This window comes from Hemiscyllium ocellatum, chromosome 13 (assembly GCF_020745735.1).
Source record: "Hemiscyllium ocellatum isolate sHemOce1 chromosome 13, sHemOce1.pat.X.cur, whole genome shotgun sequence".
Lineage (NCBI taxonomy): Eukaryota > Metazoa > Chordata > Chondrichthyes > Orectolobiformes > Hemiscylliidae > Hemiscyllium > Hemiscyllium ocellatum.
In genome coordinates this window covers 35,969,658-35,984,782 of record NC_083413.1, presented here as the reverse complement: position 1 = coordinate 35,984,782, position 15,125 = coordinate 35,969,658, and the positions used below count along the sequence as shown (strand labels likewise).

General features: G+C 38.1%; 1 protein-coding gene across 2 annotated transcripts in view; it reads left to right on the top strand.

Moving 5' to 3' along the window:
* The window catches only part of mcf2l2 (MCF.2 cell line derived transforming sequence-like 2), a 237,069-nt gene that overhangs the window by 121,459 nt on the left and 100,485 nt on the right, over positions 1-15,125 (top strand). For both annotated transcript variants that reach the window (XM_060834750.1, XM_060834749.1), the window contains exons 14-16: positions 119-234; positions 11,669-11,738; positions 13,063-13,155. In XM_060834750.1, coding sequence (XP_060690733.1) covers positions 119-234; positions 11,669-11,738; positions 13,063-13,155 — 279 coding nt within the window. The remainder of the gene's footprint in view (positions 1-118; positions 235-11,668; positions 11,739-13,062; positions 13,156-15,125) is intronic.

Genomic DNA, 15,125 nt, shown 5'->3' with positions numbered 1-15,125 from the left:
TTGGATTTGAACCTCTGGATTAGTTTCAGAGGCCACTTTCATGGCATAGGGCAAAATACCCATTACATACTTTAAAACTGTTATTGATAAATAATTCATTACATTACTTCCTTTACAGGGTTATGCTACTGAAATGGATAATCAAGAGCTGTCTCCTCTGATCCCTGGTGTACTTAAGAACAAAAAAGAAATCCTGTTTGGAAATCTTCCAGAAATCTATGATTTTCATTATAGGTGATCATATTTTTATATCAATTTCTCATATTACTATATTGATGACAACAATTTTTCTCTTTATTCTTTAATGGGATGTGGGCACTATTGGCAAGGTCAGAATTTGTTTCCTATCCCTAATTACCCTTGACTGTGTAACTTCTTAAACAGTTTCAGACGGGTTGAGAGTCAGCCACATTGCTGTGAATGTTGTCTTCCATGTTGGCTGGAGCAGGTAAAAGTGGTAGATTTCCTTCTATCAAGGACCTTAGTGAATCAAATGGGTTTTGACAACAATTAACTGTAGTTTCATGGTCACCATCATTTTGACTAAATTCAGATTTATTGACTAAACTTAAGTTCCACCATTTGGTGGGATTTGAACCTTGTGACCTCAAGAGTACTAATCAGGATTTTAGTTTTACTACTGTTACCACTGTGCCATTAACTGTTATTTGGTTTTATTCATGTTATTGAGTTAATCTCAATATACTGAATAAATTCGAAACCAGAGACATACAATTTATTTTTACAGTGAAATATATGTCCATAATAATAAATTACTTCTGACTTTGATTTAGTTAAATTAGAACTTGTAAAAAATAGATTAAAGATCTATGGTCTGAGTTAGTGATTTGTACAGATTTCTGAGACGGATAAGTTGCCATTTTAAATTTCCAGCTGCTACAATACTGCTTCTAGGCAAACTTTTCAAAGAGACTACATTTAAGAGAGTGGAGGCAAAAACATTTTACAGAGAAACAGGAGGTTTTGGAAAGAATTATTGTTTGCATTCATGTAATTTATTGGGAAAATGCAATGGTAGACAAGGAATCTCATTCCCAATTCAACTTCAGATTCTAAATTTCTAATAGAACACATAATCACAAATAATTTCCTAGAGCAGTTTTATTATAAATTATTCCAAATTAATTGACTTCTTCAAGTGTAATAAAACTCTATATTGCTTTCCACTTCTCAAAATTACCTGCTACATTTGTCTTTACACCTGGGATATTGTACAACAGAGTATTAAAAAGGAAAGAGAAAGGGATATTTTAAAAATATTATGATCACTGTTGTTCTATGTTATCAAGCTAATACAATATGAGTTTTACATAAAGATAATTTAAATTGGAGATCCCAATGGATTCCCAGTAAATAGTTGAAACTTGATATTTGTCTCGAATTATAATCCTGAATCAAAGCAAATTTCTGATATTTTTATTATCATTTATTTAATTCCATGTTAGCACAATCAGAGTAAACTTTACTCTGTTCTTTCAATTTGCTATGCCATGATTGTTTTGCAGTATACTACAAAGGAACACTGCTAATTTTCAGAATTTGTTTTTAATGCTTTATGCCTGATTTATTTTTATGTTAAAGGCAATTATTGGACATTTTAGGCTAAATCTTCTTTTTGTCTGAATTTCCTTTGAAATCTGGTATTAGTGATACATAACCAATCAGTGTAAATCAATTTTATGTTAAGATTGAACAGAACATGAATGTGAGGTATTGTAAGGCAAGTTAATTAGTGCCTTGCTCTTAAAGATTAATGTGTGGTATAATGTGTACTATAATGCATATTGACATATTGGGAATGTCATATAATGCTAAGCAACTGATGAAATAGTGTTTGTTTGTTCAGATTACTGTGCTGCAAGTAACAATGCTTACGTCTGTGCCAATTACATTCCAAGGAACTCAGACAAGACAAATAGCAGCAGTAGACTGAAGCAGTGTTCTGAACTCCAGAAAATGGAAATTTTTAGAGTCAGTATATCAGTTTTGCAAGCTATATACAACTTATACTAAATGTCCAACACTAAACCAGACCAGTTGATCTAATAGTTCATATTAATGTTGACGTTCCAAGTGAACGTTCTCCTATGCCTGTTCATCTAACACATTAATATTACCTTTCATTTTCTTCTCATTATATTTATCAACTTAAATGAATCTATGCTATTCAGCTCAAATACACCTTTCAGCAGTAAATTCATGTTCTAGTTGCTCTCAGAGTAAAGAAATTTCACCTAAATTCCCATTTGGATTTATTAGTAGCTTTCATGAATTAAAGTTCTAGCTTTGGTCTTTCTTAAATGGAAAGAAATTATCAGAAACTTTTAGAATCTATGACTTCTGGCAGGCTAACCTTTCAAGTTCATTTTTCTTTAAGACAAGAGCTCCAGCCAGTTCATACTTTTTGGATACTCTAACATTCCATTTTTGGTATCATCCTTATAATTCATTTTTCACAAATTTTTTAGTACCTCTAAATCTCTTCCATAATATGAAGAACATAACTGATCAATAGTCTAAATACACTGTAACCAAAAGTAATCAAGACCAAGGTCTTTCAGTTCAGAAAGTCATACTGAACACGAAACATTTAATCTTTTTTTTTCTCCAATGGTGCTGTCAGATTTGTTGAGTTTTCTCCAGAATTCTCTGTGTTTATTTCAGATTTCCACCATCTGGAGTATTTAATTTTTATACTCTAGCCAGGATTTTATACAATTTTGGCATAATATCTCTGCTTTTCAGTACTCTCTCACTAAAAATGAATCCTAGCATTTTGTCTTTTTTATGAGCTGATTGATCCGTGTCTTGCCTTTCTATGATTCATGTTCTTTTTTCCTAAATATCTTTGCTCCTAATTCCATTTAGACTTTTATTATTCAAAGTTGTATTGTAAGTTTTTATCCTTCCTTCCTCACACTTAATCATGTTCAAACTCATTTGCCAATTTCTTACTTCTTGGAATTCACCACAGTTTTCCTCAGCATCAAGTGCACCCATTAATTGTTTCCATGCAAAAATTTTGAAGCTGTATAATTAATTCATGAATTCAACTAACCTACAGAAATTGTATACAAAATGGTCCAGCACCATTATTGCTTCAAACAGTTTTTTCCAAATGCACAAGAGTGTATTAGGTTTCTGGCATGGTTTTTGTATGGCTACAGACGCAGAGTAATTTAAAAGGGTAAATTTCACTGTTCTTTCACTGTTGCTAAGTCAAAGGCCTGATGCCAATTCGAACAACAGTGTGGATGTAACTATATAGCATGGACTGTTGCAGTTCAAGAAGACAACCCTACCACCAACTTCTCAATGGCAATTAGAAATGGGAAATAAATGCCTGCTTAGTCAGCAATACCCAAGACATACTGGGCTATGAACCACGTGCTGGAAATTGGGACTAGAATAGCTCGGTGATTGTTTTTGACCGATGCCGACCCAATAGGCTGAAGTGTCTTTTTCTGTGCTGTAGACCTGTATGAATCTATAAGCCACATCCAGTGAACAATACATTCAAAAGTTTGTGGATGGCCTGTAATGAGATTTCCATGTTGCTGCAGAGGAGTGTATTTTCAAGGAACATTGCTCAATACTGATCTTTATCCAATCCTACTTCTCATCTTTTTCCAGACTGAGAGGCTACTCAGTCTATGTTCTGTTTGTTGCCAAATTTCTATCAATTTGGCTCTTGTCCCAGATTCCACAAACTCTGAGTTTAGTTAAAAGTTTTCTATGTATTACCATACTGGGACCTGATGAAAATTCATTTTCTGACCTTTATATACTAATATATTACCAACTACACGGGCGGTACGGTGGCACAGTGGTTAGCACTGCTGCCTCACAGCGCCAGAGACCCGGGTTCAATTCCTGCCTCAGGCGACTGACTGTGTGGAGTTTGCACGTTCTCCCCGTGTCTGCGTGGGTTTCCTCCGGGTGCTCCGGTTTCCTCCCACAAGTCCAAAGATGTGCAGGTCAGGCGAATTGGCCATGCTAAATTGTCCGTAGTGTTAGGTAAGGGGTAAATGTAGGGGTATGGGTGGGTTGCGCTTCGGCGGGTCGGTGTGGACTGGTTGGGCCGAAGGGCCTGTTTCCACACTGTAAGTAATCTAATCTAATCTACATTACTTTGTCAGCTCTTTCTGTTATTTACATCAATTGCACTACCCTTATCAACACTTCTAGAACTGGCTACAATGCAGCATTGTCAGATAATTCTGAACAAAGGTCAGTCGTCTTTCCAATAAGGAATGGTGGTTAAAATGTCAAGCGAATACAAATAATCAAATTTCAAGAATTACTACGATATTACAAGATTTTACTTTATTTAGAATGTTACTTAATAAAAAATGAATAATTGCACAATACAGCGATATAATTTATGTTTACAAAGCTCTTTCAGATCCTCTGAATACTTCACATTCAATGAATTAAAGTATAGCTCAGTCACACTGTTGAAAAAAAAAGAAGAAATTTCATTTATATCAACTCTTCCAAAATTTTTGTAATCCAAAGCACTTCACAGCCAAAGAAATACTGTTAGAATAGTCATTGCTGTAATGGCAACAGATCTGCATTCAGCTGAAATGGCAGCAATGAGACGGTGACCAAGTAGGATTTTTAAGTGATTAAGAAATAACTGTTGGCAACAGAAGGACACTGAGAGGTTACCTACCTGGAAAGGTTAAGCTAAGACTCTTCACTCTCAAAAAGGAAAAGTTGAAGGGTGACTTAATGGACATCTGTGGGACTGCTAATCTTTTAATATTTATTGATGACCAGAAATGGTCATAATTTCCAAGTTTGCTTATGATACAAACTCAAAAGTGTTGTTAATATTGAAGAGTATAGGAGCAGTCATTTGATTCCAAGGAGCCAATTAATATAGAACGTAACTAGAGCCAAATGTGATGCAGTTTATTAGCATCTATTGATAATTGCAAATGACAAGCAAGCACCTACGTAAACAGAACAAATTTTAAATCAGTGCCTCTTTATCGCAACACAAGTGATGTGTTTAATCATGTCCGGCCTCGGTCTATGATTAAACACAATTAACTGATTGGCGGGTGGCAAATGTTATTCCCTTGTTCAAGAAAGAGAAAAGGGATAATCCTGGGAATTATAGACTAGTCAGTCTCATGTCTCTGATGGGTAAAATATTGGAGAGCATTCTGAGAAACAGGATTTATGATTACTTCGAAAACCGTAGGTTGATTAGAGATAGTCAGCATGGCTTTGTGAAGGATAGGTCATGCATTACCAGACTTATTGAATTCTTTGAGGATGTGACAAAACACATTGATGAAGGTAGAGCAGTGACTTGGTGTATATGGATTTCACCAATGCTTTTGATAAGGCTCTCCATGGTAGGCTCATTCAGAAAGTAAGGAGGCATGGGGTACAGAGAAATCTGGATGTCTCGATACAAAATTGGCTAGCCCATAGAAGACAGAGGGTGGCGGTACTTGGAAAGTATTCAGCCTGGAGCTCGGTGACCAATGGTGTTTCACAGGAATCGGTTCTCTGACCTCTGCTCTTAATGATTTTTATAAGTGACTTGGATGAAGAAGTGGAAGGATGGGTTAGTAAGTTTGCCGATGACACAAAGGTTAGTGGAGTTGTGGATAGTGTGGAGGGCTGCTGTAGGTTGCAATGGGAGCTTGGCAACATCGAGGGTCTAAGGGCCTGTAGTGTGCTGTACTGTTCTACGTTCTATGGTAATAGTGATTCAATACACAATCTCCAAGAGGCCATAGATTGATGAAATAGGCTGTCAAATAGTATGGGGAACTTAATGCAGAAAGGTTTGAAATGATTTAAATTTAGTAGGAAGGGAGAGGAGAAGCAATATTTATAGTTTTGGAGAGATTGCAGAGAAATCAGGTGATGGATTTGTAGGTGGGGCTAAACAATCTTGAAGGTGGCAGTAAAAATTGAGAAGGCTCTTAAAAAGTATAAAGACTGTATCTTTTTATTCGTCTGTATTTTGAATGTGGACAAGAATGGGAAAAAGACTTTAAAAACAAGGATTATGGAATGAATTGCTGCACTTTTTCAAAGTAAGTCACTGAAACTCATTGTTCGTGATGTTTGATCTGCTGCTTTATTCAACCTGTGGGGAAGTTGGTTACAGATGTATTGGCACCAATATGTGTACAAAGTGAGATTTGGCCAGCAACAAATAACTAATTGGATCGTGGAGTTGTGACCAGCTGTGCCTGATATAAAAAAAAATCTGCTTGCCAACAACTATTTGGTTGATCCTGGATAATTGAACAGCTTGTGGATGCAAACAGTATTGCTAGAATCCCTTGAAATTTCAGAAAAGGAAATGACGTGTATTTCTATCCAGTAAAATACATAAAGTCTGAAGAAAGCCCATTTATTCTCACTTACCCGTTGCTGCAAGCTGTTGCTTTAAACCAATATGTCAAAGACTTCATGATTTGTGAACCAGTCACTTTGTGCCCCCAGCAAGGGCATGTTAATTACTAGGAGAAAAGAGATCGAGAAGTGGCAAGTCTTGCTAAGCCAAAAGGATCACATCAGTGAACCCTGCATACAGACGCCATTGATCTGCCTTACCACAATTTATTTCCCATTTCTCATAATTTTTATTTGTCTGCCTGTGTCTCTGTGTATGTGTGTGTTAGGTACGTTTTATAGATTCCACTTATGTTGGCCAGATGGCTAAGGCTGACAAGTTTTTTTTCTCTGAAGGACTCTAATGAACCAGATGGGTTTTCACAACAGTCGATGGTAGAAGTCATAGTCACCACTACTAGCTTTACACTTCAGGTTTATTAATTTAAGTTAAATTCCAGCAGCTGCCAAGGTGAGATTTGGATCAATGGCTCCAAAGTATTGAGCTGAGCATCTGGGCCACTAATGCAGTGACACTACCACTGGGTGAGAAATCAAGCAATTCTGTTCTTGATTGCAAAGTGGGTGCATACTTACACCATGTGAACAGTTCAAAAAAGATCAACACCAGTTTTTCAAGAGCTGAAAATGTGTTGCTGGAAAAGCGCAGCAGGTCAGGCAGCATCCAAAGAGCAGGAGAATCAACGTTTCAGGCATGAGCCCTTCTTCAGGAATGAGGAAAGTGTGTTCAGCAGGCTAAGAGGAAGAGAGCTTCTTCAAGGAAGGCATCCTTGCAAGAGGATTCGCAGTAGGTTAAAATCTTCGAGGAGAAAGTGAGGACACTTTTTCAAGGACAATTAGTGAGCAAGCAATAAATACTGGATTTGCCACCAATAGTAAATCCCAGAAAAGAATAAAAGAAACCTACTAAAAGAATAAATGAATCACTGTTCTTAGCAATTAATTCATGATTATCATATTTTCATTGTTACAAATCACCTGTCTTCATTTTTAATTGCAACAAGAAATGTGAGGAGGTCATGAATTTCTTCTTCACTAAGATTGTTACTATCTATTTACCTTCCTCTGTAACAATCCTGTCTCTTGCTGAGTTTTGAACCTATGTCTAATATTTCTTCTTTATTTCTCTTTAGACTGCCTCTTGTTGGTGTTTTTATGATAGTCACTTCATATGCTCTTGACCCAAACCTGCTAAACTATTGACCATTCATCTTTTTATCCTGGTCCCAAGGTGGTTGACATTGAAAATGATCCACAGACGCAACTGCAAACTCCTATTATTTTCTCTGCAGAATCTTTGATTATGTTATCATTTCCTGAATCTGTGGCCACTATTTGCTTAATTCCAAGTTTGAACCTGTCCAGTCAGATTTCAACTGAATTAATCAGACATGTAGAGGTATGAAACAAGGAAAGGGTATTAATTTATCAGACTCAGAACATGCACATGTTCAGCATGTGCTATAACATGATTATGTAAATGTTCATTCTTGCAGCATTGACAGTGATCTGGGACAGGAGACCTCCTGTACTTTATAGTACCCAATCACAGTCACTAATGTCAAATGCTGACATCATCAAGGATATCCCTGGGTGGGCACAGGATATTCTGAAGGGGAAGGGTGAACAGCCAAGGTTGTGGTCCACCTTAGAACTAACAACATAGGCAGAAAGAGATGAGCTCCTGCAAAGGGAGTTAGGTAGAAAATTGAAAAGCAAGACCTCCAGGTTTGTAATCTCAGAGTTACTTCCTGTGCCATGAGCCAGTAAGGCTGGAAGTAGGAAAATAGCACTGTTAAATAGCACTGTTAAAGAGGTAGTGTAGGAGGGAAGGCTTCAGGTATGTGGATCGTTGGGATGTCTTCCAGGTCAGGTGGGACCTGTATGAGAAGGATGTTTTGCACCTAAACTGAAGAGGCACCAATATCCTAGCAGATTTACCAGTGCCACTTGGGAGTGTTTAAACTAGTGTAACAAGGGCTTGGGAATCAGAGCAGTATGTTGGTAAATAAAATGACCAAGGAAGAGTCAGAGACTAAGGCCGGTGAAACTAAGAGGAAGAACAAACAGGAAGAGGTTACTGAACATGGACTGGTGATCTGAGGTGTATCTGGTTTGATGCCAGAGGTATGACTGGTAAGACAGTTGGACTTAAAGCTTGGATTAATACAGATATCTATGATGTTGTAGCTATTAGAGAGATTTGGTTTAGGGAGGGAAACAAATGGCAGATTAATGTTCCAGGATTTAGATATTTCAGGTGAGATAGAAAAGGATGTAAAAGAGGTGGAGGAGTTGTGTTACCGATAAGGGAGAATATCACAGCTGTACTGAGGGAGAATACCTTGGAGTGTTCATCCAGCCAAGCCATATGGAGCTCAGGAACAGGAAAGGTGAAATCAGTTTGGTTGGATTGTCCTACGAGGCTTTCCAACAGCCAATAGGTAATAGAGGAATAGATATATGGATAGATTATAGAAATATCTAAAGACATTGGAGTTGTTGTGGTGGGTGATTTTTAATTCCCTTATATTGATGAGAACTCACTTTTTGCCAGGGGTTTGGATATGAGCGAGTTTGTTATGTGAGTCCAGGATAGGTTTTTGAAACAATATGTAAATATCCAACAGGACAAAAGGCCATACTTGACTTGGTATTGGGGAATGTGCTTGAAATTTTAGTGGGGAGGGGGCGGTGGGGGTGGGAGTGGAGGTTTGGGAACAATGATCATAATTCTGTAAGTTTTAAGTAACATATGGATAAGGATTAGAGCAGTCTTCAGCTGAAAGTACTAAAGGCTAACTACCACAATATTAGGCAGGAAATGGGGACTGTGGATTGGATACAACTGTTTGAGGATAAATCCATACGTGGCAATTGTGAACCTTTTGAAGGCCAGTTGATTAGATGTTCCAATGAAAATGAAAAATAAGGATGGCAAAATTCAGGAATCTTATATGACAGGAAAAATTAAGAGCTTAGTCAAAATGAAAAAGGAGGCATTCATAAGGTTTAGGAAAATGAAGAGAGCCAAAGTCCTCGAAGAGTACGATCGCAGGAAATAAGTCAAGCAGGGAATTAGGAGGGCTAAAGTGAGTCATGAAATGTCTTAGGCAAACAGGATTAAGGAAAATCCCAAGTATATATATAAGTAAATATATATAATACTTATAATATATAAGTTAAAAAAAAGCAGTTGGGGAAAAGGTGTATCTATTCAAGGATAAAGGAGAATCTTTATGTGTAAAACCAGGGGAAGTAGTGAGGTCCTTTGCCTCATTGTTCACAAAGGAGAAGGACATGGTGGATAATGAATCTCAGGAAGGGAATGTTGATATTCTAGGGTATGTCAATATAAAAAAGGAAGTGGTGTTGAGTGTTCTGAAAAGTATACGGGTAGACAAATCTCTAGGACTTGATGTCATCCATTGCAGAATGCTGAAGGACATGAGGGAGGAAATTGTTGGTTCGTTGTGCAAAATTGTTGTGTCTTCTTACATCATGGGAGAGATTCCAGAAGACTGGAGAATGGCCAATGTTTTTCCTGTGTTTAAAAAGGGTAACAGAGATAGTCTGGGAATTTAGAAACTGGTGAGCCTCAGATCAGTGGTTAGGGAAATTATTAGAGAAGATTCTTAGGGATAGGATTTACTGACATTTGGAAAAATATGGACTTTTATCAGCAATAGGCAACTTGGCTCTGTGATGTAGAAGGTTGTGTCTCACAAACTTTGTTGAGTTTTTTTGAGGAAGTGACAAATACTATTGATGAGGGCAAGGTAATAAATGTTATCTATATGGACTTTAAAAAGGGATACAAAGGTGAAGTCACATGGGTTCCATAGTGAGCTGGCAAGATGAATAAAGAACTGGCTTTGTCATAGAAAACAAACAGTAACAGTGGAAGGATTTTTTTTGACTGAAGATCTGTGACCAATGGAGTTCTGCAGAGATCAGCACTGGAGCCCCTACTATATAAATATGATTTGGAGGAGAATGTAGGCAGACTGAATAGTAAGTTTGTGGACACAAAGATTGGAAGAACTGCTGACAGTGAGGAGAATTGTCAGTTGATTCAGGATGTAGGTAGGCTGGAGACTTGGACAGAGAAATGGCAGATGGTGTTTAATCTGGACAAATGTGAGGTGATGCAGTTTTGGAGATCTAATGCAGAGGGAAGTGTACAATAAACAGCAGAACCCTACATATCATCAACATACAGAGGGATGTAGGTATACAGGTCCACAGTTCTCTGAAAATGGCAACACATGGATAAGGTGGTCAAGAAGACATATAGCATGCTTATCTTCATTGGTCAGGGCATAGAGTATAAAATTTGGCAAGACATGTTGCAGCTGTGCAGAACTTTAGTTGGTCCACAATTGGAATACTGTGTACAGTTATGGTCACCATACTACCAGAAGGGTTTGGAGATTATGGACAGGAAGAGAAGTAGTTTACCAGGACATTGCCTGGTTCATGCAGCATTAGCTATGAGGAGAGATTAGACAAACTTGGTTTGTTTTCACTTGAATATCAAAGGATGAGGAGTGACCCGTTGCACATTTACAAAATTATGAGGCATGGACAGAATGGATAGCCAGAGTCTTTTTTTCCAATGTAGAAATGTCACTTACTAAGGGATGTAAGTTTTAGATAAATTCAAAGGAAATGTGAGAGGCACATTTTTTACAAAGAAGGTTGTAAGGGCCTGGAATGTTTTGCTAAAGGAGGTGGTGGACGCAGATACAATAGCAACATCTAAGTGTCATCTTGACAGATATACGAATAGGCAGGGAATTGAAGAATCCCCGTACAGCAAAAGCTTTTTAGATTAGAAAGGCATCATGTACCACTGCAGTCTTGGTAGGTTGAAGGGCCTGCTCCTGTGTTGTACTGTTTTTTGTACCATTCTGAGTAATAGAATCAGTGCAGTTGTGATATGCTGAAAGGCCTCCTTCTGAGCTGTAATGATACTATAATTCAATGAATGAAAATCAAGCAGATTCAACAAAGAGCATGGGCATACAATCCACTTGACTCAACTACCTCCAAAGCATGAAGAAAATCAATAATACAAATGGAAAGTGCTGGGGAAATTCAGCAGATCAGGTAGCACCTATGGAGAGAGAAGCATCTCAAGTCCAATATGACTCTTCTTTGGATCTGAAGGGAGGTGGAAACATGAATTCAGTAAATTCTATAATGACATTTCTCTCATGTTTGTATTAAATTATATACTTTTTTTATTTTTAAGGATATTCCTTAAAGAGCTTGAAAATTGCATGGAGAACCCTGAACTTGTTGGAAAATGTTTTTTAAAAAGGGTAAGTAAATCTCTTCCATTGCCACCTCCTAACTAGGACTTCTGAGAAAACTAATGAAAACTTTGAACATGTAGAAAACTGACTTCAGAGCTTAAAAATTTGTTGTTGGAAAAGCGCAGCAGGTCAGGCAGCATCAAAGGAGCAGGAAAATCGACGTTTTGGGCCTGTCTTCATTCCTGAAGAAGGGCTTATGCTCGAGACTTCGATTCTCCTGCTCCTTTGATGCTGCCTGACCTGCCGCGCTTTTCCACAACACATTTTTAAGCTCTGATCTCCAGCATCTGCAGTCCTCACTTTCTCCTAGAAAACTGACTTCAGCAAATTGGCTTGAACAATGAATCATTCCATTGAATATCACCAAGTTTTTGTGCCCACTGGTCTGAAAAATAACATCACCATCCCAGATCAAGACTTGGGCATGCCTATTCTTTAGGTCCAAAGATCAAAGTGACCAATTCTCAAAATGCTGGGTCTCCATCTCTTTGCATCATTCAGGGATTTTGAGACTTCCTGTGAGGGGCAGGGTAGAAACAGCATCCACAACAGGTGAAGTCAAAATTTAAAGGTTTAAATGAGGCAGGAGCTGATGACATGGTCTTTCACATCACATTATGTGAGGTGGATGGATAGAATTACAAAAAGAGGCCTTTGTGACTTTTCTAGTGATTTTCAGATCTGAATACCTTGGTGTTGTTTTTGTCCAGCAAAGCCCAAAGACCTGATGATAACTACCATCACCATTGAAGCCCTCTCAGGTTTGCAGGGGTGGGAGGAGGAGCAAAATGTTCTCCCATGTCCTGTAAAGAGTCTTTTGGCCACACCAGCTCTGGCCTTGCTACTCCTTTCCCACGCTATTACTGCTTGTGAAGCCTCTCCAAACATGAAACATGTCAAGAGTTGTTGCCTGATATTAATGAAGCCCAGGGCTCAACTTTGGTCAGAGTGAGCAAGTTTCTATGCACTGGCCTCAATGCAGTATCACTTAATTTGAAGAAATTTGACTGGATCGGACAGTAGTTAATCACACATCAGAAACTGCAACTCTCAAGGAAGAATACAAAAATATCTTGTGCATCATAGGAGATCAGATCCACCTTCAGGAACCATGAAAATCTAGTGAAAGGTAATTTACAAAATCACCCAAGTCCCGCAATTAGTTGTAAATAATTACATCTATGCTTCTCTTGGTTTCTAAGTCATTGTACACCACTAAGATGTAAACCAATAAAATTAAATTAATTGTTTACTTATATTTTTTGATTCTATCTTTCAAACAGTTGTTTCTGTGTTTATTATCAAAGAAGTCTCTAACTTTTTTCAACAGAAAGAAGAATTACAAATTTATGAAAAATATTGTCAAAATAAACCACGTTCAGAGGCTATCTGGCGACAGTGTGGAGACTGCCAATTCTTTCAGGTGCAATTTTTATGTTTTCAAATTTTCCAGATAGTATGTTGGTAGGTATTTTATAATGTAGAGCAGATTGATATATGTGATAGCAAATGCAGCAGAAAAATCTTGGCAGCCATTCTGTTGGTTTTGTAATGTTGTCTAATATTTCTACTTCCTTTCTCTGTCAGGGATTGTTACCTATACCTCCCTCTGTAACATTTCTTAGCTCTATGATACTTCCTGAATTCTTCTGGCCTCTTATGCCAAATGTTTTCACCATTGTAACTCAACCTAAACTCATATATTTTCTCCCTAAACTCCTCTGCCTTTGTTCTCCTTCCCTAATTTAAAGCTCCCTTTAAACAAGCTTTTTGCTCAGGCTCTGGTCATCACATTTAATCTATCAAACTTTGGCTTATTTTTGTTCAATTACATCGAGGAAGTGGGAAAAATATGGTAAGAATGAAAATGTTTGAGAAAAGATTTCCCAATTTTCATCCCAAGCCAAAAATGGCAACTTCAGAATCTTACCATTGAGCATCAACAATCTTATCTCCATAATACTTGTGTCTCATTAAAGTTCTAATATTCTTCATGTACACACCACTTCTAATTCTCCCTCCTTCTGGTGCCTTCAGGCCTGGAGGTTCCATGCCTGCTGAGAGTCTCCTGCATCAATGCATGTTCACCCTCCCTGTCATGAACTGTTGTGGGTTTTGGGATCACAAGCAGGGTGGATTTGAAGGGGTCAGGAACCACTAGAATTTCCTGTGAAGAAACTGTTTGGGACCTGTTTGTCACTGCTGCCCTCTCTGTGCTTTTATGCATCTCCCTGCCTTCCTGAGCAACTGGGGCACTGGGAATTTGATCAAATACCTAGGACATTGTACCTAGGTATCTTTGCACCTAAGATAGTGCTGGAAATGGTGACTTTTCGCTGTCCTCATGTGTTTCTATACTTGAGTACATATGACAATAACCTGAATTCTAATTCTAATAATGGAATTCCAGAGATTCCATTGCTACATCATATGCGTACGGCTGAATCTCGCTTTTTTTTGGCTAAGTCTCAGTTCCATTGAGATTTTTGGAGGGTTTTTTGTCGTTGTATTTTATCAAACTTGCCTCATGAATGACCTACCCAGCCTTATGGCACCCTTTTGCCTGATTCTAGCCTGATTTTATCACATGCCGTTCCCAGAACAGCTCGTTACTGCCCAAGACATACTGGAATTGACCAGCATCCCTGATGCTACCACCATTTGTGAAAGGCCAGTGTACACCCAGACAAGCATTGTTCATCTGGAGCTGTCTTCACATTTGTCTCTGATGTAGCAGACAAAGGGAATTTGGCATCCAATTTTGTGAGCAGGAACTTTGAGATCCTGTTGTAGAGGTGGGGGCGTCCTTTTCTCCAGGTCCAGCAGTAGAGGCAATTGCCCCAGATCTGTTCAGTTTGATGCAAAGTTGCCAAATAGGCTGGTGCAGTCTCAGCCATCTGGAGGAATACATAGCAATGTAAGAAGAAGATCAACGATGTTCTCCACCCCGCCACCAATCTTCTTTCCAATATCTCACACTCATTATATCTCTCCTACTAGATTTCCTCCCAGAAAGGTTCATGCAGTACCCAGTCTCCTTATTGCCTGCAATATCTGCACTCATTTGCTGTGACCCACCACAACAGCAGACACTACGAACTTCGCAGGAATTTTGCACCACCTGGAACTTGCTTAAAAGATGCAGCAAGTTGCTGTTGGCATGGAGATAGGTTTGTTGTACATTCCAATTTCATGCCATACCCCACATTTTTCAGGCGCCTGTAAAGATTCCACCTGTAGGATTTGCAGAAATTATAAAAATGAAATGTAGACATATTTAAGCACTGATTATAGCTGAATGTAATCCTTCTTAGATATGAATACAATTGATATAATTGGATATCAAGTATAACCTCCCTACGTGTCTCCTGATTGAGTTCAATGGTAAATCTC